At 38.0% G+C, this 26,607-nt stretch overlaps 2 protein-coding genes across 8 annotated transcripts in view; one reads left to right on the top strand and one right to left on the bottom strand.

The window, feature by feature from the left end:
* Positions 1-3,032, top strand: part of ACSS3 (acyl-CoA synthetase short chain family member 3) — a 95,880-nt gene extending 92,848 nt beyond the window's left edge. The window contains exons 14-16 of the mRNA XM_075080720.1: positions 1,597-1,696; positions 1,776-1,951; positions 2,248-3,032. Coding sequence (XP_074936821.1) covers positions 1,597-1,696; positions 1,776-1,951; positions 2,248-2,313 — 342 coding nt within the window. The 3' untranslated portion in view covers positions 2,314-3,032. The remainder of the gene's footprint in view (positions 1-1,596; positions 1,697-1,775; positions 1,952-2,247) is intronic.
* A 3,086-nt stretch (positions 3,033-6,118) lies between these two features.
* PPFIA2 (PPFI scaffold protein A2) overlaps positions 6,119-26,607 on the bottom strand; it is a 344,808-nt gene continuing 324,319 nt past the window's right edge. For 5 of the 7 annotated variants that reach the window (XM_075080712.1, XM_075080713.1, XM_075080716.1 and 2 more), the window contains 10 exons: positions 22,643-22,843; positions 20,619-20,681; positions 19,145-19,174; positions 17,305-17,480; positions 16,360-16,457; positions 14,389-14,564; positions 14,226-14,294; positions 13,101-13,260; positions 11,300-11,392; positions 6,119-7,561 (listed from right to left, as the gene is read on the bottom strand). In XM_075080712.1, the coding sequence (XP_074936813.1) occupies positions 11,334-11,392; positions 13,101-13,260; positions 14,226-14,294; positions 14,389-14,564; positions 16,360-16,457; positions 17,305-17,480; positions 19,145-19,174; positions 20,619-20,681; positions 22,643-22,843 (1,032 nt within the window). In that variant the 3' untranslated portion in view covers positions 6,119-7,561; positions 11,300-11,333. The remainder of the gene's footprint in view (positions 7,562-11,299; positions 11,393-13,100; positions 13,261-14,225; positions 14,295-14,388; positions 14,565-16,359; positions 16,458-17,304; positions 17,481-19,144; positions 19,175-20,618; positions 20,682-22,642; positions 22,844-26,607) is intronic. The other 2 variants (XM_075080714.1, XM_075080718.1) reach the window with 1 other exon arrangement.

Genomic DNA, 26,607 nt, shown 5'->3' with positions numbered 1-26,607 from the left:
TGAAAAATCTACAGTTTAAAAATGTGCGTGTAAATGGTCGTGCTTTTGTACTTTGATAGAGCATGCTTCCAATATTAAGCTAAGTATTTCCCATTTGCTTTTTTGTAGCATGGGACATTTCTGGGATCATAGTTTGTGAAGTGAGTATAGCTTCTTTCAAAGTATGCAAGAAACACTCTGTACAGATTTATTTTGCTAAAAACTACTTCCTGGTTTGACCGCAAATCTTAAGGATGGTGAAATCTGCATTTAGGATGGGTTATGGGAGACCCTTTGAATTGTTCATTCCACCATCAGTTTCACAACTAGGTCACACAAGAGCCTTCTTTTTGTTAACTGGAACAGCAGTGATTCAGCTTTTTCCTTCCTCAGGTTTTTTTCTCCTGTCTTCTTCCTCATGCTTATGCCACTGTATGAATAGCCAATGCAAATGTGTTCCTACTTAAAAAAAAAAAAAAAGGTGCCTTTATTCTTCTTAAAACTTTTTTTCGTTTAGTCTTCCTTTCCATCATCCCACTGCCTTTGGTTTTGACAACACAGTATGTGAAGAGCTGTTACTGGCAAACGTATAGTCCTTGTATGCACAAATAAACTAATATGCACCGTCGCATTACATGGCCTCTGTGTGGCCTATGTGTAGGGTCATGTTAGGTCCTCTTTGTGGTTGGGTACAGAGGATATGTTGAAAGCTCTGTTGACAGCAAGATGCCCCAAGGGACACTGATAACTACATGAAAAAAGCCAGTTGCTTTGGAAGAGGATTCACAACTGCTGGTATCTTAAGTCCAACTTTGTCCCAGTGTAACGTACTTCTCAGTATGTACTGAGACATCTTTGTGACTTTTTTCCAGGAAGTGAGAACCTCATCTAGCTAATTGGAAAGAAAAGAGAATCTCTCACTTTTTTTTCCTAAGAGTTTGAGATATTAGTGCTTCTGTTCATCACTTGTGTAAATGTGTAAATGCATAGTAGGAAGAGGGGGACTCTCATTTAATTCCCTTTTTGTCTGAGGGGGCTGAGACCTAATGTTTCCAAGAGAGTTGAGCTGAACTAGGCTGGCTACAGGCTGAGGTTGGGCCTGTATTTGGCTTTGGATGAAAATGTGCCTTTGTGCAGCAGAGAATGAAAAAGATAGAGGGGCCAGAGAGAATGAACAAATATGACTTTATAGCCCTGTAGTAGGAGTGCTTCTGTGGTTTTGGACCTTACTCCTTGCACTTAACTCCATGTTATTTGTAATGTTAGACTAATGTTATTTGTTCCAGCAAAGATCTCACGAACAAGAACAAAGATGTGATACTCTCCCAAAGCTGTAAGGAAATCGGCTTTGCTTTGTTCTGTATTTGTATCTTGTGCTGCCATAGCTTTTATTTCTTAGGTTTGTTTGAAAACTACACGTAAGCGTGCATGAAAGTATACACACAGGTACATCTGCAACATGTGTAATTGGAATCCTGAGGTGTACTGATTAAATACTTTTTGCTGCCAAAATGTAAGAAATAAGTCTATTTTTTTATTGTCCGTGCCTATGGAATTTTTTTCACTGAAATGTGCTGTTGTTATTGGTTCAGTTTAGCCTTGTTTTCTGTCCCTCAGTGTGTCCTCTTCCATCACGCTGTGGCAGACTGTGCTGTGGTAGGCCAGGAGCATCCCTTAAAAGGACACGTTCCATTTGCGCTGTGTGTACTGAGAGAAGGTGAGAGCTCGCTGCTACTGATGTTACTAAGACTTGCAATAGTCCCAGAAAGGTTAAAGGATATGAACTTCTTCACTAGGTATAAAGATGGAAGAGGAGAAGATTTTGGAGGAGATTGTTGAGCGAGTTAGAACTAACATTGGTCCAGTAGCAGCTTTCCAGAAGGGGGCGTTTGTGAAACAGCTACCAAAAACACGCTCTGGCAAGATACCACGTTCAGCTCTTTCTGCGCTTGTCAGTGGAAAACCATATAAGGTAAGTTGGAGAGGTATGCTTTAATGAATTAGGCACACGTGCACATCCAAAGACACATCATCATGGTTTCGGTTCTGTAGACCATTCTGCAACTGGTCCATGACTTCAGGTAGTACATTATATTTTATTTCTACTGTAGATTACCCAAAAGATTTTCACATTCCAGAGTTTTCCAGATACTTTTTCTTGATTGCATTCAAAAGCTAGATTTAGAAGATTCTCTGACTGAAATTCCATTTTACCGTTGAAGGACTGCAATCTACTATCATATGCTTCTATTTATTCTTCCTTTTCAGATAACACCAACAATTGAAGATGCTGGAGTGTTTAAACACATTGAAGAAGTGCTAAAGAAAAATTAAATGGGATAATACGTTGATAACAAACACGTCAGTTACTGAAGTATACAAAGAGACTTTCTGTTAGGAAATACCACATTTTAAAAACTAGTAATGATTTGGGACTAAATTTTTTTACTTCAGAAATGTTACTGTATTCTTCACCATATTGTCACAGCCAATGAAGCACACTGAAGTCTCTGCATGCTGTCATTACATGCTGGATATTAAGGTTGCTAAGAATTGCAAATAGAATTCATACATTTCTATAGCTATAAAGGGAAGGAGTTATTGGATTTTCTGTCTCGTATGATGTCATGTAACCTTACATTTCAATCCATTTTTGTATAATGTGACCAGTAACTTGAGTTTGGCTAAAAGAGCTTACAAAAGGTAAGTCATGAACTGAGGACAGTAATAAAATAGGAATTCTAACGTGAAAATTATTGCAGACATAAATTGTCCTCACTTGTAAAATATGAGCCTTTATGTCTTTTAAAATTTTATCAATTTTAAATTTTTTAAATTAGTTTTCTTGATTCCATTGATTTTTCCCCCCCCGAAGTCTTTCTGCTACAAATTATATTTCTATAATGTTTTTACTCAATAACTTTCTGAAATGTCTTTTTTGTAGAACGATAGATAGTTTCTGGCTTTCAAATCTATAAAAATCTTGATTTGTCCAGAGCAATATTCAATGAAAACCATGTATTTTCAATAAAGGCAGGCTTTTATCCTTTGCATTTTCTGATAATTTTGTTGTGGTTTGTATCAGTTTTGATAAGGATAACCAGAATGTGCTTTTGCTGGCATAATTAGATGTTTCAGAATTACTGAGATATATACATAACCAAGAAATTTAGAAAATACAGATGCTAGGCAGCCCGTTCTTGACCTTATAGGCCATTAAAAATACTTACAGGGTTCTCAACAAACCAGGGATGGAGGATACACTCTCTACATGCATTACTTATAAAGCTGCAGGTTCTTAATTGCATAATAAATGTAAAAATCCTTTTTAAAATACATGTTCATGGAGAAATTTAAAAGCAGAGAAGTTACTCAAACTCGGCAATACTTTCCAGAGGAAGAAATGCAATATGCACATTCAGATGATGCTGGTATGAAAGGTTCTGTACTTAGGCTAAACTAAGGTAGAAGTTAAATCTAGACATATTTTGCTGTTGCAGTGTGTCCTCAAAAGACTCCAGAAATACTGTTATCTCCTGTTGGGTAGAAGTAAGGATGATAGCCCTGTTACGTGATAAAATAAACCAGCAGATTGATGTAGGAGCTGAAGGGTGATAGATAGGTGCTAATTAACATGAGCCATACCCTGATGTTGCCTTGTGCCTGTGACCTTTTTGTAGAGTCAATGAGCTCTACCAGTAACATCAGAAATAAATAAAATGTCCATGTGGTTTTTCCACTAGGGACTGCATGCAGCTGAGCCAACCATGTTGAACCTGGTCATACAGTCATATAATAAAACAGCCTAGTTTCAGTCTGTGCTGCACTTTGGGTTTTTTTGCCAAATAATTGCATAAGGTAGCTGCCCTGCTCAGCTGTTTGATTTAGTTGAAAATCAACATCTGAACAGAGAACGAAAGCATTTAAAGACTGAGTAAAGGCTAATGATGCTTTATTGTAGATACGCTAACTATACAGGTTAGTGATTTATGTGGGGGAGTAATTTTGCTCCTCAGAGATGTCCTGATAACATTCTTGAAATACTTCTTATATAAGCTGCACTTAGTTGAAGATACTATTTTCTTCTGGATGGATTATTCAAGTACCAAGGCTTTAATAGGAGGCCCATGCCAAATAATGGAGTGCCTTGCAGAGACTGCTGAGTATTTTTCAGTTTCACAGTGCTACAACTTATCTATGCTGAACAGCCACAGGGCAAGTGAGAGATCTTGGGAGTTGTCACTGGTGGCTTGTTTTGTTTTTGTTTTCGTTTTTGTTTTTTTTAAATCAGTGAGAAGCTACAAGAGAAACTGCTGCACATTCAAGAGGTGCACAGCCGTTACTTCTTTGTATAATGAAAGCTGAGATGTGAAGTTGATTGTGTTTGTAGTTATCCCAGCTGCAGCCATCATGCTGCAATTGCAGAAGCAGGGGAGGGGAACTAACTAGTGAGAGCACCAGCCCTTTAGTAAAGATACACAATAGGATGTAGGAGAAGAGAATTAATTTCCTAGATCTTTATAGTTTTGCCAATGATATCTCATGTTCCTACCCCAGTTTCTTCACTTGTAAGGAAAGGTAACCTGTTTTCTAGTCTGGGGCTCTTTTTTTAAGGAGGAAAGAATTAATATCAGACTTTTTTAAAAACAAACCTCAAACCAACATTAGTAATGGATATTTAGGCACTTACCTTTCTGAGGGGCTGTTTACTTATATTAATATTGATGAGCAACAACTCTGAACGGTTTTTGAAGAGCTTGAATAGTTAGCATTCTTAAGGTGTGTCCTTAACAAAAATGTTTGTAATAACTTCTGCTTTCTGAGGAAGCCTGAGCTTTTTTATTTTCATTTTAAATTTGCTTTTTTCTTTTATTTGCTTTTTTTTTCCTGTTTTGTTGGGAATCCTTTAAGATCAAGACTGGGATAAAAGAGAGGGGCAGAGTGGTCAGGTGTACTCACTCTGCTATTGCCCTGGTACCATGATGGAGGATTCCAGAAATGCCAAATGTGTCATTCATCAGCATTCAGAAAACACAGACAAAGAAAGCCACATTACTGCAGCAGTACAGTATGGAAAAACAGTTGTTTCACAGGCACTGATTTTGTTTTCCAGAGGAGTCTTTTGCTGAGGAACTGTGATTGCAGAATGCTTTGTCTACAGCTTTAGCTTTGTGCTGAGCTGGAGGAAGGGAGAAGGAGTAGTCGTTCTTGTGCACAGCTCTGGTGCTGCCCAGCAACCTGGTTGTACTGTCAAAGAAGAACAAGCCCATTTAACAAGTGGTAGGAGAGCACTGATTTTCTTAATCTTGTTTTTAGAGAGAAGCATGTGGGTAGTATTGAATGGTCAGGGAGTTACTGAAACTTGGCTGGAAGAGATTGATGTAATAATTATTCCCAGTGTGCTGAAAGGGTCAGAGACAACTAGACAACATTTAGTAAAGCCAGTTTCTAGCTGGTAAGCGTAGAGGTTCGGCTCGTATGGGGGAGACAGGGATGTACTCGGAGAGTTTTATATATTAGCCTTAGATCAAAAACAAAGTCACGATAATAGTCTTTTAAAAAGTTTTTTTTTTAATTCTTCTGGTCCATTTCCTTCCACTGTAGGAATAAATAATTTGGGGGTGCTGTACTCCTAGGGCAGGATACCTGCAGCTTTGGCCTCATTCTTTTCCCCAACACACCTCATTCCCCTCTGACCCCTGAATTTGAGCGTAAGCTGTGACAATTCGGGCTGAAAAAGAAATCCTGTAAAACGGGAGCTGGCGCTTACAAGGGGAAGTGTATTCAAATGATACTGCAATCACTGAAGAAGCGGTTGGACTGCTCTACTTTGTGACATCCTGGACTAAAACGATCCGAAAGGAGGCTGCGGGGGAGAAGGAGGAACATCAGCAACGATGTCGGTTAAGCTCAAAGAACCGTACGTTAAAGAGCCATGTCTTTATACAGTTGTGTGCTAACCCAAGCCATCGTATCGCACCCATCAGCAAGTTCAGTGCTCCCTCTCGTGGCAGATTCTGACCAGTAAATCCATCGCAACTCATACCTGCTAGTGCTTATGCTTAGCTACGAGAAGTATCTGGCATCCAAGTATTTTAATGCTACTACGTACCAAGCTTAATAGACTTATAAACACAAATAGCACTGAATTCTTCTTTATTGACATTGGGGGAGAAAAATCTTTCACCATCTGATTGACTGAAGTTTGCCGAATGAAAATAGACAAAACAAATGTTTATGTACGTGCAAACATTGCAGATCAAACTGCTAAAAGAAATAACTAAAAGACAGGTCTTGAGCTAAGATCAAGCAGCAGAAAAATAGCAAATAGGTAAATGACTATTAAGTAGGTCTTACTTTGAAACTTCCCATTTAAACAAAGAATAAACAACAATAACACCACCAAATAAAGCCACAGCAGGTAATAGTTGCTCTTCTAAACTTTTATACACTATATATTAATCACTCTGTCTTTCAGTTATTTCCTCTGATAAAACTGACTTCTGTGAAGTCTCAGCAAGGCCATCTTGGCTAAAAGCATAACGTTAGACAGGAGCCTGTCTAATGCCCTGTTATAATGAAGAAATGGTGGGGTTTGGCTTCTCTTTTCTTTCATTTTCTTTGTTGAATATATCTGGAAACGAGAATCTGATTCTATGCAAATATTAGATTTAATTTTCCAATGCTGGCTGGTGTCTGAAGATCCTGGAACGAAAAGTGGGTCTTGGTAAAGCAAGATTCTTCTTGGTCCGCAGGTAACATAGAAGAAAGTTTTTGGTTTTTTGTATAAACCATGTTTTATTAAATTGCCTTTTTTTTTTTTTTTTTTGTAAACAGTTCTTCTGGGTTTATTTGTTAAGAGGTGAGCCATCATGGTGCTTCTCTATAGATATCTGACATTTCCATTTTGTCTTTAGAGGTCCATTTTGGCTCCAGGTCCAGGTTATGTCATTCTATTATACATCATCAGAGGCAGGTGTTCAGCTTAAATACTGACAGATTTTCTCAGTAGGAACATGTTGAAGCTTCTAACTCTGCTAAACATATTAATTTGACTGTTACAATCCAAAAACTGTAAAAATGGTGGAATGGAAAGATACAAACAGTATTATTGACACTGTATTGTCAAATGTTTGCACTGAGACCCCATGTACCATAGATTTTATTTTTAAAAAATCATATTTATATCCATTTACATAAGACTTACACATTTTAAAAGAAATACATACACAGTAAATACGTAAATGTCTAGTATTTTACAATAAAACGGATGGAACAATGTAAAAATGAGTGGCTTCATTTGATAAAAGCTTTGGATGTGCACTACTGCCAAATTTCTGATGACAGAGATGCTGAAAGGATAGGTGGAGGTTGTTTTGTTTTTCTTTTTTAATAGTAATTTCAGTATTTTTTTTACTCTTGTTTTAAACTAACCAATACATGAAAGGAATATCATATCTGTTTGTCTGATATACCTTATGTGTTTTCTTCCCTATTACCCTGTTCTTGTAGAGAGTTTTAATGCTTTTTTTCCTAAGTAGTGGTAGTGCACTTCAGGTAAAGTAGAAGAAAGAGATGACATCTAAGGGAAAAAAATAAACATTAATTAGCAAGATTCTTTGATTCTAATTTGGTCTAGGATGAAATGACACCAGAAAATATTATACCACTAAGTAAGCTATTGCATGGTTTACTAAAATATGAGCTTTGACTATCTGAGGGAGACAGGCATTTGTTTAGATCTGCAACATAAATCTATTCATAATGCATTTTAATCTTTACTAACGTATGCTTGTCCTAGATCAAAACAAAATTGTGCTTATGTTCATTTTACAGGTGTTAATGTTTTGATTCAGCACTGGGGTTGGTTTCCTGCACCTGTACACTTTTGCCTGTTTGGCAGAAGGCTGAACACATGCTTTAGGTGTATAGACCTTGTTGACGCACTCTGTGATTCTCCTTGTTCACTGCAGTTTGAAAGCATTTATCTTTTTCCACCCTGACAATTTCTTCGCTATGGACCAGCTGTTTCCAGATTATCATTCACACCTCTTTGGAATTCTTCTCTAGCTATCTTTACAAATCCTCTTTGGAACCCTTCATTGATAAAGTACATAGTTGATTTACCAAATCTGCTTTGACATTTCATTAGAAGAAAAGTGAAACTAGTATGTTCTACTGCCCAGCCTGTAGCAATGAAACTGTCCTGGCTGAGCCTTCTGACTTGGTGGTGACAAGTATTTCATAAGAGAAAAGTGTTGGGAAAGCTTAGACAGTGTGGCTGGCAAATCCACTGGCTGTGTAATAGCATTGCAGATGCTCAGCTGGGCAACATACAGCCACCACAGCAGAGAGCTTGACCTGTCCCTTGTGCTCTGTGGTAAACTCCTCTGCAAGATTAAATGGCCAGACACCAGCAGTCTTAAATGTTCTTAAATTTCTGATCTGGAGAGTGCACTCAAACAAGGCTGCACAGAGTAGGCTCACGTAACTGTTCTGAGAATGCCAGTTCACAGTTTCCAGCAGCTTGTCATGGTGGTTTCAACAAATGGTTTTAAAAAATACCTGAAATGCAACTTGAAAGCATATGAGATGAACCCAGCTGTTGTGAAGAAACACCCTAAGACACTGTAAGGTTGTACCTAATTGGTGGTGTTGGCATAAACTATTTTGAAATACAAGGTTTTGACATTCTCTGTAAGAAAGGTGAGTAGCAGAGTGCAAGTATTAGCAGCCTGCTGTGATCACAGGCCATCTCATTTGTTCCACGTGCAACCTGTTTGCAGCTCTCATAAGTCTGCTCTTCATATGTGTATTCCCCTTTAGTATTAAAAAAAATCTCTTACATTGCTGTTGTACAATAGCTCACCCAGCTATCAGTCCCTGATTCTATGCACACAGAAAGTTTAGGCACCAGAGTAACACAACTACTGATGTATTTTAGGCAAGGTGTTACAAGCCTGGGTCTCAGTCTGACCTGGATCTGAAAAATCTCAGCACGCATGTTGTAATGGATAATCTTCCCTTTTGTCCAAGTATGAATCGGTTCCTTCCACGAAGAAACTGTTGCTCAGCTTCTTCACAAAATTCTGAAAACTCTTCTGTTGCCTTCAACCAACTTCACATCCCCCATATGAGCAGTTTTTGTTCATGTGTTCATCCCTGAGATTCAGGTAATTTGTTTGTTTTCAAGTTTGATATAATAGTGAAGGAAACCTTTTCCTTTTTTATATAATTTACTGAAATCCAAAATTATTTTAACTTGCTCTTTGTTTTCTAACTTGCATGACATTTTGAAACTGCACTTAGGAACAGTGCATATACTAAAGTTTTAGTTCCCACCATCCTGTTGCTTCTCTAAAAGGAGTATATGGTAAGTGAAATGAAATAGTAGTGTATGTGTCAGTCATCCTCATATATTAGCCTTTGCAGTTTGGATGTAAATTTGATATTCTTACAGAGCATCTCAAGCATTTAAGATTAGAATGTAATTGGCAGAATAGGGGACAAGCAGCAAGTACTGATCGGAAACATATCACTGATTCTTGAAACACCACCAATACTCCTATAGAAATTCAAGTTAACTTGTATATCTTGTATAACTTTGTATAAACATCTTTTTGCTCAAAATACCCAACGCCCACGTACATACACTGCCAGCAAAGTTTGCTACCGTACTTCCATTTGTGGATTGCTACTTTTAAAATAATTTTTGAATACAGTGAGAATAAACAGTTTGGATAATCTTAAATTAATTTTTGTTAACATACCAATTTTCAATTTCTGCCCTTGTTGCACTCTTCAAACCTATTGGAAACTATCACCTCCTGTGCCTGGCCTGTTACTGTTGGCCAAATAGATGGCTTGGTGTTTAAATTTCATTTCTTGGTCATACTTTATTGCTTTCAACAGTGCAATTTTGAAGCATGTAGAAGAAAAGATGCATCTCTGCTATCAGTTCTGCCCCACTGAACCCAGTGACAGTACTGTCATTGACTTTACTGGCATAACACCAAGCTCTCATCTATACACATGTACACATAAAAAGATGCGTATAGTTTGCGTGCTTCATCATCACCTTTGAAAAAACTTACCTATTTTAGGAAAAAAATAATCTCCTGTGCTTATTTTTCAGTGGTGGCATGAAAAGCTTCCTGTTCTGCTAGATTAAGATTTTATACTCTCGCAGTCTTGTGAAGATCTTAAGCCTTATGTCATCAGCAGGATTCTGAGCAAACTGTTTTCCAGTGGTAACTCTTGCTGTTCCTAAGCACTTTTTGAACATGCCCAGAATGAGTGAAATCTTGATGGCCCCAAGCCTCTCCCAGTCTTGGGAATCTAAAAAAAAGGACTTTCTTGCAGATCCTGGTGTATCTTGCCTACAATATGTAAGAGCATGTTCAATGCCTGGTGAGGTTTTGGTGCTATCCAAATATTCTTTCCATCTGCCCTGCAATCCATTGAGTAACTAAATGGAAAATAAAACTGCTTTACTGAAAAATATTAGCGTGAAATGGTGCCATATTGATGAAAGCGCTCACCATGTTAGTATTTTTTGCAAAACTTATGATGTAGCAGAAAACAGTGTATTTCCACAGAACTCTGGAAGAGTGAATCTGTGAGATTCATAGCCTTGTTCAAAAGATAAGCGGTGAGAAATGCAATGTGAATTTCAGTGCTAGATTTGATCCAAAGTTGCATCCAGCTCAGAATAGCCTGTTTTTCCCCACTGGTCAATTCTGAATTATTTGAGAAGTGCAAGAATCTCTGTAATAGATAACTTTGGAAGATTTTCTGTATAGGGGAAGTTTTGTTCTAGCTTTATGCAGCTACATGATGATCTAAATTGAGCCATATCTCTCGGTTTTTTTAAAAAAAAGGTAAATCTCTTCTGCTTTACCAGCTTTTTTTCTTCTGTCTCTCCCTAGCTTCTGGTAGAACTACTTCAAGTTTTCATAAAGTAAATTATTCACTCCCTGTGCCTACTGCTGTCTCCAATTCTAGCTTTAAGTTTGAGACTGTACAAAATACATTACGGTTGCTGGTCTCTCATCTGAACAGAGTTGCCTGAAAACTTTTGTCTTATCTGATAAAGTGGTTTAAGCAGAAAGGACCTGCTGTTTGAGATGAGGAAAAGAACAGCACAGCATCTCCTGGACTGAGCTTGAGACTGTTGTGATCAAATGACCAATGACCACCCAAGTGAGTCTGAGTTAGGTCCTCTGCTCCATGCTGGCTCTTGCTTGAATAATGCCAAGGAACACTGGGTGTAGTGTACGGTTATAAAGAGCTTTCATGATGGCCCCTTATGAATACTCACAACAATTCAGTGCTGGCTTCTTTGCTAGGCCTTGTCAGCATGAGTATGTGCGAACTGTTGAGCTGTCTAACCTCTGCAGTCGTGATGAAGCAACTGCAAATTGCAAAAAAAAAGAAACAAACCAGAACCTCTTTAGAATCACGAAGAAAATAAATCAGTCTGCTCCCCACTGGAAGGGTGGCTATTAAATTGCTCTGTAGCTTTCTATGACATGATCTGGGCATGGTTCAGAACTCAGTTTCTTCACATCTCATATGAAGATGTCATCTTCATGACAGATACTGAAATCTGTCTTAAGTGAATGCAGTTCAAACCTCAATTTTGTCTTTATTTTGTTGTAAGTCCTAATACTGTATGTATCATGCTGTTGAAATACTGTAGCGGTCTTAGCACTGGGAGACAGGAAGCCAAATCCTGGATGAAGATGTAGGTCTTCAAAGCTACCTACCTTCAAGTCTACTGAGTTCAGTACCCAGCTCAATAATAAACTATGTGGAAGACCTCAAGTATATCACTGAATCTCCCTTGTGCCTTAGTTCCCCATCTGTAAAATGGGAATCATATCTTCTACATCACAGCATGGCTAGAAGATGAAATCTGTGAATGTTTGTAAGTTTCTTAGTACTACAGTAATGATGTGGGCCATGGAAGTGCCTAGGGAACTAGTACCTTTATTTCTACATGGAATTTGCCTTGGAACGGATTCTTGTCTTACAGCTTCATGATTTCCAAAAAGTGCAGGATTAAAAGCAAAGCATGCACATGAGCAGTGGAGTCAATGGAATTCAGTGATGCAATCAGTAAATTATTCTATCTCTAATTGCACCTATAAAGCATTGTTTTTAAGGGTGAGAAACTTTAATGGAATTCAGATGGCAATATTGTCATACCAAGTTCCTTCAAGAGGTAGAGAATGTAATCACCACAAGCAGTGTATTAAATTACTTTGAGACAAGTCTACTCATCATAGACCTAAGTTCTCTCATGAGGAAATAAACAGCAGTATTGAAATGGGCCAATCTGTGTACTGGTACTTCTCAGAACTTCAGGCAGGTATACATGGCTTTATCATCCATATACCTGAAGGAATAGCTGCGATGGGATTTGTCCCTTCTCCCTACCCTCTTACAATGATTTTTTAATTCTACTTATTTTTAAATTATGATCTGCTTGTTACTTTTCCAGTCATTGCTGTGTTAGTGCATCTTTTGGAAATTAAAAGATATCCAGAGGAAATTAAGACTGGTATGCAGTGACCTAATTAGTACCTGAAATTCGGCATGTGCTAACTACACTACCCACCTAATTGTTATTAGTCGTTAGCAACTTGAGTTATTTGGTGGTCAAGGCTAAGCTAGTTAGTTTGAAAGTCAAATGGGAAAATAAAGGTGATAGCCCTTCCTAAGTTCATGCTCTAAAATACAATCCACCTGCTAGAGAGGCTAATGAGATGAAAAATTTGCTTAGATATTATATACAATCTTCGATGAAAGTCGGTAAATTAATTCCTCTCTGAATGTTTCCTTTGCAGACCTAAGATGGCTAGATTGCCTTTTTTCCCCCCCCTTTTTTTTTTTTTTTTTTCAATAAACACTGACAGTCTGAAGCAAACCTGGAAAAAATCAATATCGTGCCAAGTCAGTGCTTTTCCATTCCCTAATTCAACTCTCCCAGACTCCGTTCATCCTAGTAACACGAACACAGGCACTCTGGTGCAAGATAGACATGCACTAAAAGTCAATTGAGCATGCTAGAATAAGCCTCTTGCTTTTCAACAGTAAGTGCAGAAATGACTGCATACCATCAGTCGCCATCTTCCGTGACTGCCCCGATGTTGTGGTTAATCTGAACCCGGCTGGCAGCGTTTCTGAGGAGCCTGGCATCATGCTGATCCCGTGAACCTCACGCGGAGGAAACTGTCGTCGCCAGGAGGGGCCACGTCTGAAGTTCTTGTCATCGCTCTGTCAACACACAGAGTTGTATTCGATAAAGCAAAATGAAATTTTTTGATTAATTATCCTGCTGTCTGCTGCCTCTCCCACTGTCAAACGTATTCCACAACAGCTACCCTGCTCTGTTGCACTGCATCCAGTAACTGCAATGCACTTGAGACACTCTTATAAAAGTAAATGCTTTAGAAATATTAAATGCTAGGGTGGAAAACTTTTCTTAAATCTCTGGCTTGATACAGTAGAGGGTTTTAGTATCAGCTTAAGTAGAACATTCTTAAAAGTGAGATCTCTTCCACATACAGTGACAGAAAGCGCAGTGGTTTGTTACTGCATTAGGAGGCTTACATGAAGTGCTAATACAGAATTAAACACTCATGTGCATGCACAGAATTCACAGGCATCTCAGATTTTCAGCAAACCCTTACAAGTGTTATTCTTCCTCACGCACAGAAATCCAAAATTTGAACATTTTTGCAATGGATTCTTACCTTAAGATGAATATTTTGCATAGGTGGATTTGAGATTCCCCATCCTAGGTAACTGCCCCCAATCCCACTCTAGTATATACTGATGAACTTTGAAGAACCAAAAAAAACCCAACCCCACCAAAAATCTGCTTTTCTTCTTTATTCTTAAAGAAAAGATGTAAGTGTCCTAAAGAATAGGTTGCACAGACATCCCCCCTGCCACCACTTGCTCTAGCCAGTGAAATTTCTGCTCCTTTCTCCATGTTTCCTCTACGGAAAATGTTCTCTTAAGGTAAGAGTGCAGTGCCAAATTTAGCATCCAGGATGATATGAAGATGTAGCCATACTGAGGTTACTTTAAAAACCTTGATTGGCATTTCCTAATTATTTCTTAAAGCTGTAACTGACTTTTTAACCATATGTGAATTAACATGTCTTCATGCATTCAAATTTAATTTTTATATTTTACTGTGATATTTTATAAATACTGAAAATAAAATTAATTACTTCCTCAAGTCGTCTTTCAGTTCCTAGTGCTAAAAGGTTGTTGTATTCTCTCTCAAGGATCTGCCGTGCCTAGAGATATCAAAGTAAAAAATTAAAATGGTTGAAGAGGAATAAAAGGCAATAATGGGTACAGATTAACCAGAAGTAGCATGAGCAAACTTGCCTGGGTGTTTTGTGTTGGAATCTGTAACAATAAAGCTAAACTGCTGTAATCAAAGTTTTCATCCAGTGCTATAAGTGAACCATGTACACCACTTTCTAGAATATTATTTGCATATTCTCGGAGGCCAATAGCTTGTATCCAGCGTATGACTCGATCATTGCTCCATACCAGCACATCTGTAAGGACATAACACTGGTTCAGTCTCCTGATACCCGATAACATCTGAACTATACAGGTTTTGCATGCACTGTGGACGTCACACTGCTTTATTTCTCAAATGAGGAATGCCAGCAAACTATTTATATAGCTTTAATTGCTTCAATATCTCCTATTCAAAACCCAAGGTATGGAGGAAACGGTGATTTTCGCTTCCTTCAATTTAAAGGTTTATTCTAAATAATGTTTCCAAAGGAGACAGGTGCCTCCAGAGGGCACCTCCAGAATGCAATTCTGCCCACCTCCTACAGATACCCTTTTCAATTCTAAGGCAAGATTTTACAGTTTAAAAGTGCAAGGACACAGGCGAAATATCTGTTCCTCAAGACTTCACTGGAGAGTTTTGTACTAAACATTTTGAGAGTCAGGTCAGCACCTACCATTTTATAACTTGCCATAAAGCAAACGGTGTGTTCACAATTTTGGAGACTAGAACTATTTTTAGTTCAGAAAGCTGGTTAGACTGTTAAGGTCCATGCCAATTATAAAGCTAAGGCAACAAAATGAGCTAGGAAACCATTTCTGAGGATTTTGGTGTTATAAAAAGGTATCCTACCCTGCCTGTAAGATTAAAAGAAAGTTACTTCTACTGCTCTTTATACTTGCAAGAGGGAAATGTGACACTGAGTTTTGTGTTACTAAGTGATGAGGCTTTTTCCTGAGCCCTTAATGAAGTCCAGCTAATGCAGCTGTTCTGGGAGCAGGCATTCTCCATCACCTGACCAAGAGCATTCCAAACTTTGGGGTCAGGATTGGCTGAAACACAGCGTGGCAGCCAGGGATCACTGAGACCTGGGACTGTGGCTAACTGACCAACGCACAAGGGGATGAAGGCTGGGTGAAGGAGGCGATGGGTTATTACCCTTGTCCTAGCGGTGACTAGCATTGCAGCAACATCAGAATTTGAGACCAATACCTAATTCCCCCAGGTCAGTCTCCAGCTACACACACAGTCTGACTGACACTGATGTCTCCACACCCAAGTCAAAGTCTTTGCATTGGTGCATGCCATCATCTGCCTTGAGCAAATGCACGCTTTCACTGTAGCCATTCCTCCTCTTCATCCCCTTTTTTTAAGCTCTTCCAACTGGCATTGTGCTTGAGAAGTGCTAACTGCTGTATTCACTAGAGCTGCAAATGCTTAAAGGAATCGAAGGATTCACTGCTGATAATGGGAAAAAACCCAACCACCCTAATCGTTACATACAAAAGGAACCGTGCAGTGAGCCTGCAACTGCTCTGGAGAGCTTTACACAGAAAAATACTTTTAAATCAGCTGTTAAACCTTCTAAGAAGGCCAGTTCTGTTAGGAACTATTCTTATATACCAATCAACTGCCTCAGTCGCAACCCCTCCAGGCAACATTTTCGATGATACACATTTTGAAGTAAGAAATAAAAGGCAAAGGTTTTCAAAAGCAGGAGCAGTGTTAGGGTCCTGACCCTGTGTTGACTCCAGCATGTCCCACTGGCTATTTGGCCTTCTGCTTCTGAGACTATAAGAGGCTAGGATAAGATTTGTCCCCAAAATGCAATTTAGCAAAATGTATGTATCAAACCGCCATTCAGAACTGCCCCAATTCAGCGAAGTACTTAACTGTGCCTAATTTAAGGCGATCTGAGGACAGACGGACTTACGTTAGTTTTACTTAAAGCACATGCTTAAATGCTTTGCTAAAATGGCATGACAAGGGGTTAATAGTGTCAAGCTTCAAAACAAGAAACATTCCCAGTATTCATTCCCAGGAACTATCACCTTTGATTTCATGCTGACTCATTTCTCTTCGCTTTTCCAGTTCTTTTCTATCATAATTCAACCTCTTTAAACACATGATTCCATATTGCAAGCTTGTTCTGTTATTTAAAGAGAAACATTTAAAGAGTTAATAAAGATAATTTTGAAGATGGGAACATATGTAGGATGTATTTCCTGCATTTCACATTAGGTGTTTCATGATGCCCATGTAGCAAATCTTGAGGACAGAGGGGACAGCAAAACCATTAAAAAACCATAGATTTCAAAAATGAAATGGACAAACCCAAAATGAATATGTTGAATAAATGTTCTAGCATAAGAAACCCAAAATATCAAAAATTGTATTGAGAAAAGGTCAGCCCTTGCGAGCGTGAAATGTTTTGTCAAATCAGGCCTCAAAAAAGTGACAAATATGACAGTACATTAAAAAAAAAATCCACTTCTTGTCACATAAACATCATTCTCCCTGAAGTCTAAATGCCTTTATTTCCATATTTCCAATTTAGCTTCCTGGCTTATCCCTGGATAACCCAAACAACTGTCAATTTGCTTGTACTGTTAACAGCTTTTATGCGCTACACACAATAGCTTTTCATTATTATGAGATCTCAGGGGTTCAGATCTTAGTCTACCATTTTCTGATACTTTAAACCACTTAATAAATTATTACTGTTTCGGTATTGTCAAGGCTTTATTTATATATTAATGGTTCCCTGCTCATTATGAAATTTATCTGTACCAATACCTTAGTTTTGAGAGACATAGTTGTAATGCGGTTGCTCTTACCGAAGGAATCTCTCTCAATTCAGATATCTGACACTTAGCACTCACTTTTCTGTGTGGTTTTCCAAGCCAGAACAACAGAAAGTGGTTTTATTCTGTGCAGCACTGAGTACTATGTCAGACATAAAAGTCTTTATACATGTAGTCTTTATGCAAACATACCGATGAAAGCTATCCACCATTTTTAAGTGCACACGCAGATCTTTCTTTGTCAGATGATCTAACATCCTTGCATCTACCAGGCATTCCATAAAATAACTTCGGTACTGAGGTAAACCCAGACTGGGGAGCCATTCGTTACCTATCCATTCATGGTTCATATCACCATAAGCCAGGGTCTACAGGGAAAAAAAAAGAGGAAAAGCGGGAATAAATTCTTGAGTTTGTTCAAGGTTGCACCACAGACTGAGGACAGAATATTTATCTGCTATGCTTGCTTCTGGTAAAAATTCCTAGCTTAGAAATCCTAACTAAAAACAAAAAAAACATTCTGTTTTTACATGATTCTGACATTGGAGGTGGAAGCCACTGTGAGATATGTTACTGATAGCAAACAAGACACAACAGGCAAAACTGCTATCTTTTTAAATTTTAAGCAATCTTTTTGTAATAAGAAATAATAGTTTAAATGTTGAGTTTTAAAGGCAAGCAAACTTATTAACATAACCAAAATGTGTTTGTTTCATAATCTTACTTGCCTTCAGTTGACCTTCTTGAATACTTATGCTAGGCAAATCCTACACTGAACTTGGCAATACAAACATGGCCCCAGAGAGTCAACTGAAGTTTGTGTCACTGTTTAGTGGGGGCTAGGATTTCCTAAGCAGGATCTAATGACACTTCACAGGTACACACCTGTGGGCCTTTTGAGACTAAAAGTTAATTTCAGTTGTTTGTCAGCCAGGCTTACATTCGCCATCAGTCTTCACCATCAGTCACAGCCGGTGATCAAATACATTCTATTAATGAGATATTTTCAGCTGTGAACAGCTTAAATCTAACTGCATCATGTGTGGAGCTCAATAAATTAATTACTTAGGAGAGGAGCAAATCAGATTCCTCCTAGAAGCTAGCATTCAGGCATTAAGCTACTTCACTGTTCAGCTAAAATTTCAATAGGGTGAAGATGAAAGTGTATGAAAAAAAACCCACATGCATGTTGAGCTATTTTTATATGGGTTGCACAATTTAGATGCAAAATAGATTTTTACATCTCACTACTGTCAATTATTTTGGTACTCCTAAAACAACAGAAAAGAGGACTCGCAAATTGCAAGATTAACACCTCCTCAATAGGCTGTGCTCAGCTTTGAGCATGTCTTTCAAGCCTAACTATCTTTTTGGTTTTTTTTTTAATGTCTCCTGTCATTATAGACGAAAGGATAACACAGTGCAAGCCAGATGTATTTTCTATGGGGGAAAAAGTAGTCCCCTCATCTCTTGCTCTTGTGAGATTTTGAAGAGAAAATGAATGCATAAGTAAAGACAGTAAGATTGTGTAAAAGTGTGCATATATTAGAGGGAGAGAGGAAGAAGTTGAAAAATATAATTAATTGGTACTCTAACTAAAGCGAAAAATTTTGTTCCTAATTATACAGGACTATTTGTAGGCTGATAGTTGGGTGTGATTTATACGATTGTTCTAAAATAAATTTCGTGTAATTTTAGAAATGTTAGATCTCAAACTCTTGGCCTATTTTATTAGCCTAATCTCAAAAATAAGGAGTATATTTTTTCTAGATTTAGCTGGGAGGTGGAAGATGTCTCTGGAATGTAGCTATTTTAAGAAAACTATTTACAGCATATGTACCTCTCTGTGCTTTACCCAGCAAACCTGTCCAGAGAATATTTTCTCTATATTAGATAAACTCTAAAATGTGTAAATCATAATTCAATTATTGAGGTATTGTCACAATGCCATACTTCTCTGTGCATATTGATACATTGTTAATTACATTATTATTAGCTTTGCATTCAAGAAAATCATGTAAAAGGGTCATACCTGAGCCCAGCTGCCTTCTTCAGACTCTTTCTGTGTTATCAGCAGGAAGCAATTAGTAAAGCAGGTAAAAAGACAATAAAAATGAGTTATAAAAAGATGCGGTTTTCATGTATACGTTAATCTCAGTGCAAATGAAAATATACATGTAAAATGTGCCAATAAAATATCTCCAGTCAGTGGCAATGCTTTGGGCTAAACTACCTTAAAAATTACAAGACCAAACCCATAAAATCTTAGGAGGGCAAATCTAGCTAAGTTTTCAAGATATAAAATCATTATAGCTTGGTGAAACTTTACAGCATTATCTTAAACACTTTTTATGGTTTCACAATCAAAACACAACCATTTACTTACAGAATTGGGCATTAGAGATGCCATTTTTGTTTCTAGTTAGATTTTGCAATATTCACAACAAAAAGCTGTCTTCTTGTGAAAGTATTGTAAAGGAGCTTTTTATATAATAATTTTTATGGAAAAACTATATTTTTCTTGCTGGCCAGTTAGACAGGATCAACTCTACTTCCGGTCAGTTGGGTGTTGTTATATTTATATTTATCTTTACCAATAATACAAAATTGAAAATGAGATCAGTTGTAAAAAAAAAAAAAAAAAAAAAATCGATGAGAATCTGTTTCATGAATGTTCATGAGAAAACTTAAAACATTATAGCAAGTATAAATTTCTACCAAATAAACCTTTACTGCATCAAAATTTAGCTTCAGTACCTCCCCCACCATTTATGGATTGGGCTGACTATAAAGTTTTCCAAACTGAAGATAGGTTTTTCAGACACCTCACTATAGGACTGTATCATGTTTTATAAGCTCTGTTATGGAGTTATGATGTAATGCTAAAAACAAAACCTAAAACAACATATGTTCCAAGTAAAAGAAAAAAGTTCTAATAAAATCTATTAACATTTATTTTTGTCCCCACCAAGCAGGGAGAGGTTTGACAAAAATCAATAAATAAATGACACACTCCATGCACCCTAAATCAAACGGCACGAATACACGAGTATGGACATGAAAGACTCATCATTAATGAAAACACTGAGTTGTGTATTGTACCATCCTCAAGCCTTTTCTTATTTCTTTCTATATCAGCAGATATAAAACTATGTTTGGAAGACATACTAGGGAGTAGAGTACAGGGCAAATATTGCACCTGTAACTGCAACCATTTCATTTCACCAAATGAGGTTTCACACTGGCAGTGAAACTATTATGTGCTGTAAAACTCCAATACTGGTTTTAGCTTCACACAATTTTTATGATCGCAATACAGTTTGTAATTTCTTTTGCTGAGAAATGATGTAACTGTCCTTTAAATTCAATTTCACTGCTCCCTGCAACTTTCTAATGGCATGCTTAGGAAGCGTCCTACAGAAGATAGGACATCTGTGCTAAAGCAGACACAGCCTAGTTCTCTTTCGAGCACCGAAACCATTTTGAATGGAAGCGGAAAGACTAACCGTTTTAGCTGGAGCAGCAAGATTTTCCATTTCTTCATGGGTCACCCAAACATTGCCTGAGGGCTATGGACAAGGCCCACAGGGAGGCAGGTGAGATCCACATTAGGTAAGCAGTGGTAAAGAAGAAAGGCAGCACCACTGTAAGTTAACAGCGTATAGCATCACCATCAGCACAACCATGTTCTTGCCTCTACCGAGCTGCAACTAGAGACAACTTTAGACAACTTGTTTTGTATCTTTCATTAGAGGATGCTGAACAGACGTGATGGAGCATTTCAACTAGAACCGATGGATGAAATCCAGCAGAGCATCATCACAAGGGAAAGAATAATAATTAAGATGCATTTCACACACAAGTGGCAAATACAACCTTTAGCTCATAGCTCGCTCTGGAGGTGAGCCTGCAAAACTACTATTCCTCATCCTATTGTTTTCAGTCAGATTATTACAAGGAAAATGGGATGAGGCAGGGGTGGGGTGTGGAAGTCTGCTGTGCACATAAGGTGATATGGGCTGTGTTTTCTTGACAGCTGAAGGAAATTAACTCCTTTCCTAAGGAAGTAGGGAGGCAGAAACACTTGGGACTTAGAAATACACATGCCAGGGCAGGCCAGCTTTGTGCTGACGATTAGGGAGAATTAAAAAAAATAAGGTAAAATTATTCCCAATGTTTCTAGCTCAAATCTACAGTTTTCTCATTTCAGAGGCATCAGTGTGCTTATGCTTTGAAATATGCTTTTATACTCTTAAAATCAAAATTAATTTTGTTTAGTAATTCAACATCTTGTTGAGTCTATACTGCTTTACTTAGGTGAAATCCATTACGATTCATAGTCTTGCCATGGTTATAACATATTCAGCCATTCTGAGGGGAGAAAATATCAGGTGGGGAACTATAATATTTAAAGACCCTTAGCAATGTGAAGATAAAAGGCCAGTCAATAGGAACATTAGAGTTCTGTTGCCCAGTTGCTCATATAACTCAGTGGTTCAAGGTATCTCAGTTCTCATTTCCACCAAATGATTCTGCATGAATTCCATGAGGATGAGAGATTACAAAATACAAATATTATTATCATCATTCTTAAAATCATTCTTATTTTTATCTTAGTATTAGAAGTCTGGGGTGCACTATTTGAGTACTAGTCTTCATCCTTTACTTCTGTGTCATGTTTCCCTTCTGATCTGTTTTTTTTTTTATTTTTTCTTTTTTTGTTTTGTTACAGTCTCTGTTGCCTCTTTCATAGCCATCACCATCAGCCTCTCAGCTTGAAACCCCCCCTTTTGTTATCTTGTTTCTTTTTCTCCTCATCAGTTTGGCCTGTTTTTCTTCATTTTCCACTAAAAGGTGCTTTTTATCTATAGCACATCCATTCTTACTCTCCCCTAATGTACTTTCTTGGTCTTTTTGATATGTTCCCCTCTCCTTTCAGACCTGTATCTCTGTGTTTCTTCTTTACTTGCTTCCTTCCCATCTGCTGCCACTCACTCTCCCCCCTCTCACCCTTCCTGACCAAATGCACACGCTCCACTTCTCCCTTCCAGATTCTCCCTTCATACCTCCAATCACTGCTTCTCTTAAAAGCATGAAGAAAGTCAGCTGACTCAGATTAGATAACATTTGAAAGGATGCATAACCTCTCCCACTCCTGCCTCCCTGCCCCCTCCTCCCCCCCGAAAAAGAGGAAAACAATCTGATTTGGTGGGAGAGATGACTTAAAGGAAGAGAAAGGCAAAAATACAGGCAAAATTACAAATAAGATACACAATAATACTGATCATTTAGGTAACATCAAGGTTAATCAAAAGCATGACTTACAAAAAATAAGAATAACTGCTAAAGGAAAAATATCAGTGATCAACAATCAAGTGAGTGATGAACAGATCCTTCTAAGTCTCTGTAGGACAGTTCCCACTGATTGTGAAGTGTGTGTTACCATAGAGCCACTCTGTACTACAAAAGTCTTTCTACAGACTCCTGCAGAGTGAAGTGGGGAAGAAAAAGTTAGCTGAACAGGACTCACTGTTCTGGATGTTGGAGGTGCTGATGGACTCGTCAGTGATACCATCTCCTGGATTGCTAATCGGAGCTTTAAGCGATGAAGAGGATTGCTGATGCCAATTTCTCTTTGAATCTCAGTATCAGACAAAGCAGACATAATAGCTCCACTCTTCACGTTGGCACGGCAGGCAGCAACATACCAGGCTGGCATGCCTAGCCAGAGCTGTCGAGAGAAAGGCCACATTCATCCAAAGCATTGCTTCATTTCTCAAATGAAATTAACCATCAAGGCACCTATCAATCTGACTAGTGGGGTAACACACACAAATGAGTATTACCATCATAGCCTTTAATAAACCAAAATTGTTTTAGAACCTCTGAAATTGCCACAGCTTCATGTGAACTCTTTTTGGTGCTTTTATTGTAACCAGAACTTTAAAAGTAAGGGATGCTTTGAATTATTTTGAGAGCTATGTGCTTCCATCGCCTGAGCTACTCCTTTCCCAGGCCTTTAATGAGCAAGTAGTGGCACAAGTCAGTGTTACTGCCCTTTTGACAGTCTTATCATATCCAGAAAACAATCTATGAGGAATTAAGTAATTTTTTTCACTTTTGTACTAAAATGGTTTTCTCTCTCTTTCCAAGGTAGTCCCCACAGTGTACTCACAGGGCACAATTTCACACTTTTCAGCTTTTATTTTCTTGGTAGAAATAAACCAAGCACAGTGCAGATAACCAACCTAAGGAGGACTGAGCTTACTGTAAATCTGGGAACAGTCTGGTATGGTGTCCCAGCTAGAAATACAGCTTAGAAGTTGCAGCAAAATGTAAGCACAGCTACATCATCTGTGCATTTAGAAGAGATCTACTTGCCACTTCACGCTTTTCCTCTCCTTATCTTAGCCTTACTAGCCTAGGTCAGCAACAGCCCCTTGCTTCACCACTTTTAGTCTTTTCTTGTGAGAGGTATTCTCCACTTCCAGCAGTCTTTCCTGGGACCTACTGAGTATGAATTCTTTTAGATTTTCTCAGCTTTCTCATTTTGTGCTGTCTCATTAATATGATTGTTGGTGTCTACAGATCTTTGCTCCCAAAGAAGATAATTCCATAGCAGGCATACATACATGTGGGAAGATTTTTCACAGTGTGAAATACATTACGCTATAGAGAAACGTGTGAGAAGGATGTAAGCAGTGAGTGCCATAATCACTGAGATTTTGGAAAACAAAGACATACCTTGCTAGGTGCTTAACTCCAGAAGACTGCTAGGCTCTGTGAAACCTGACAGGAGAAGATACTTCTCTGGACAGTAGCCCTTCCCTGCCCTCTCTCATCACCCTTTTCCAGATCACTATCTCATGTGTGTTGGTGCTGTGAATTACATTGTTTTAGTACACAGCTCTCCCCACTGGGAGGAAGAAGCATAATGTATAACAAAAGATTTCCACTGAGCAGCAAACCAGCTACTACTCTAGCTTCTGTGACACTGAGTGTCGAAGTGCATATATCACCCTTCACTACTTGACTTTCAATGTATCTGAGTGTACATACTTCTGTACACATAAAGTTTATATACACATTTATACAGGTACCTAACTTTGTTAAGTATAGATCTGTTGTTCTTCACTGTACAGCTAAATAATATAAATATAAATGTCAAGAGCACTTTTCAAACGTACCAATTAGTTACTAATGGCTTGTAGTAACATCGTATTCTATTCCACTGTTTCTGAAATAGAAACCTGTCCATCAGCACACAATGCAGTGATACTGTGTGATAGTAGCCATTGTATTCTACATCTTCGGGTTTTTTTATTAGTTCTGGGTAGATGACAATTAACGACCACCTGTGTTTGAATTTCAGTGGGATACAGCGACTGAAAGTAAGTGAAGTCATCAAGAACTTTACCTCTCTGTACATCTCAAATAGGCCATCAGAATTAGCTGATTGCATTATTTTAATTTTTTCTTTTGATAATGGCGTACTAAAAGAGGACACAAGGTCAAAGAAATTATTAAAAATATGCCATCAATAAACTCACCAGCAAATCTGGAAAGCAGAGACAAACTGTAAGGTTTTTTATCTGATTTCTCACAGTACAGGAAAGTACTGCCTATTTATTAACAACTCTATACCTTATCTGGGACATATTTACTTAAAAGACAGCTGTTAGGTCACTTTTATGACACAGAGAAAACAGACTTGAATGTCAGATTCCAAACGAGCTCAGACAGGCTTCTCTGTACTGACTCCTGATGTATCACTGGGCTTAAGAACGATTGCATCATGTTTCAAAAAGCCCTTCCCACTGATGGGGTGAGCCACTGCCCCCCATCCAATGCTAGTCTGAACCGTACAAAGATGGTCTAATTCCAACTAACTGTAATGAAATAGAAAGTTTCATTAAAGTCAGAAAATACAAAAAAAAATTATGCAGATTACACTCAGATGCACTTAAACAAAGGGCCATGAGGAAACCATGCATAGCGTTAAGATCTATTTAATATTCTCATTTAATTTGACATTAATTTTTTTCATACGTGTACTTGAAAAGCAGGAAAGCGTAAATACTGGGAGTTATTCACCCTGCAGAAATAGATTCAAATGTTTGCCACTCATTAGGCAAATCAGTTCTTTAACAAATTAGGTAAATTAGTTCTTCAACAAACAGCTGTCTATACCAGAAAAATGCAGTTAGATGAAAACAGTCTCTAAAAAGAGGGCACAGTAATTGTTCTAGGCAGAGAACCCAGATACCAAGATTGATATACTTTTCTTTTTAGTTAAGAAAACCCACAGTTCTTAATATATATCTCAACTATGTCAGTGCTACATACAAATGACAAGAATAAATGCTATGGCTGAAAAGTTATGCCCTGAAAAGTTTGGAAATGTCACAATTGTGATGACATACACTTCTTTAATTTGGCCTTTGTCTCCTTTAATATTAATTTTGGTTTTTAGTCCAAGGGTCACATATTATATTATCCCCAGGAGAGTATGAAGTGCACACACTGTCCATCTGCTGACTGAATGCACTGATGCTCACTGAATAAATGTGGTACTTCTGCCCTCATATCTTTTTATTATCAGTATTCAATCTGCATTGAATACTGCAACATAAACTTCCTCATGGGCTTTCCTGTGCTACTCTCATCATATTTCCCAAGAAGTTCACAGACATCATTTCTCTTTACAGCCCCTGTGTGAGACAGTGGGAAGCATATCCTATTTTGCAGCTAAGGATGAAGGCAAAAAAGATTAGGGCTTAACTCGTCAGAAATGTCTTCAGATTTTGGATCACTCTGGAGGACATCAAGGGCAGATTTTTCTCAGTATTCAGAAATGTATATACCTTTGCATGTTCACCTTTCCAGCAATCATCTTTGACTGTAATATCGAATATTTCTGATTGATACAAATCTGGTTACAGAACTCTCAAAGTCATACTAAAAAGTCAGGTAGTGGCCAAATTGATGAATGTTCCATATTAACAGAGGGTTTTTTGGAAGGAAGATATCATCCCATTTTCCAAGGTCATGCGTAAATGCTTGAACTGCCTTTCTGCAGTTTTTATTTCATCTTTTTCATTAGGTACCTTCTTCAGCAGTACCAACATGAAGCAGAGATTTTGTAGGCATTAGCTGCTTTCATTCCTCACCCTTCATTTATTCCCTGAACACACTCCTGTTAAAGCTTTGGAGGGGGGCTTTTTTTTTTCATTGAAGGGAAAAACCTCCAGAAATTCTATCAGATGATCAATGGGTGATACCCACAGCAGACACAAGAATAGGTGGGAATATATAGAGACACTTGTTATAGACAAGGAATAGACACCTGTTTCTTGAGCCAACAAAGAGCTTGTATCTGCATTGAACTGATACAGCCTTGCCTTGCCATGTAAAAGTGACTGTATTTGTAAAAGAACAGCCTTACTTTCTGCCTTCTCCTCCTCTCAGTATCTGGGTAAGTAATTTTTAAATAGT

The sequence above is a fragment of the Phalacrocorax aristotelis genome, chromosome 1, assembly GCF_949628215.1.
Source record: "Phalacrocorax aristotelis chromosome 1, bGulAri2.1, whole genome shotgun sequence".
NCBI lineage: Eukaryota > Metazoa > Chordata > Aves > Suliformes > Phalacrocoracidae > Phalacrocorax > Phalacrocorax aristotelis.
This window is presented reverse-complemented; position numbering and strand designations above follow the sequence as displayed.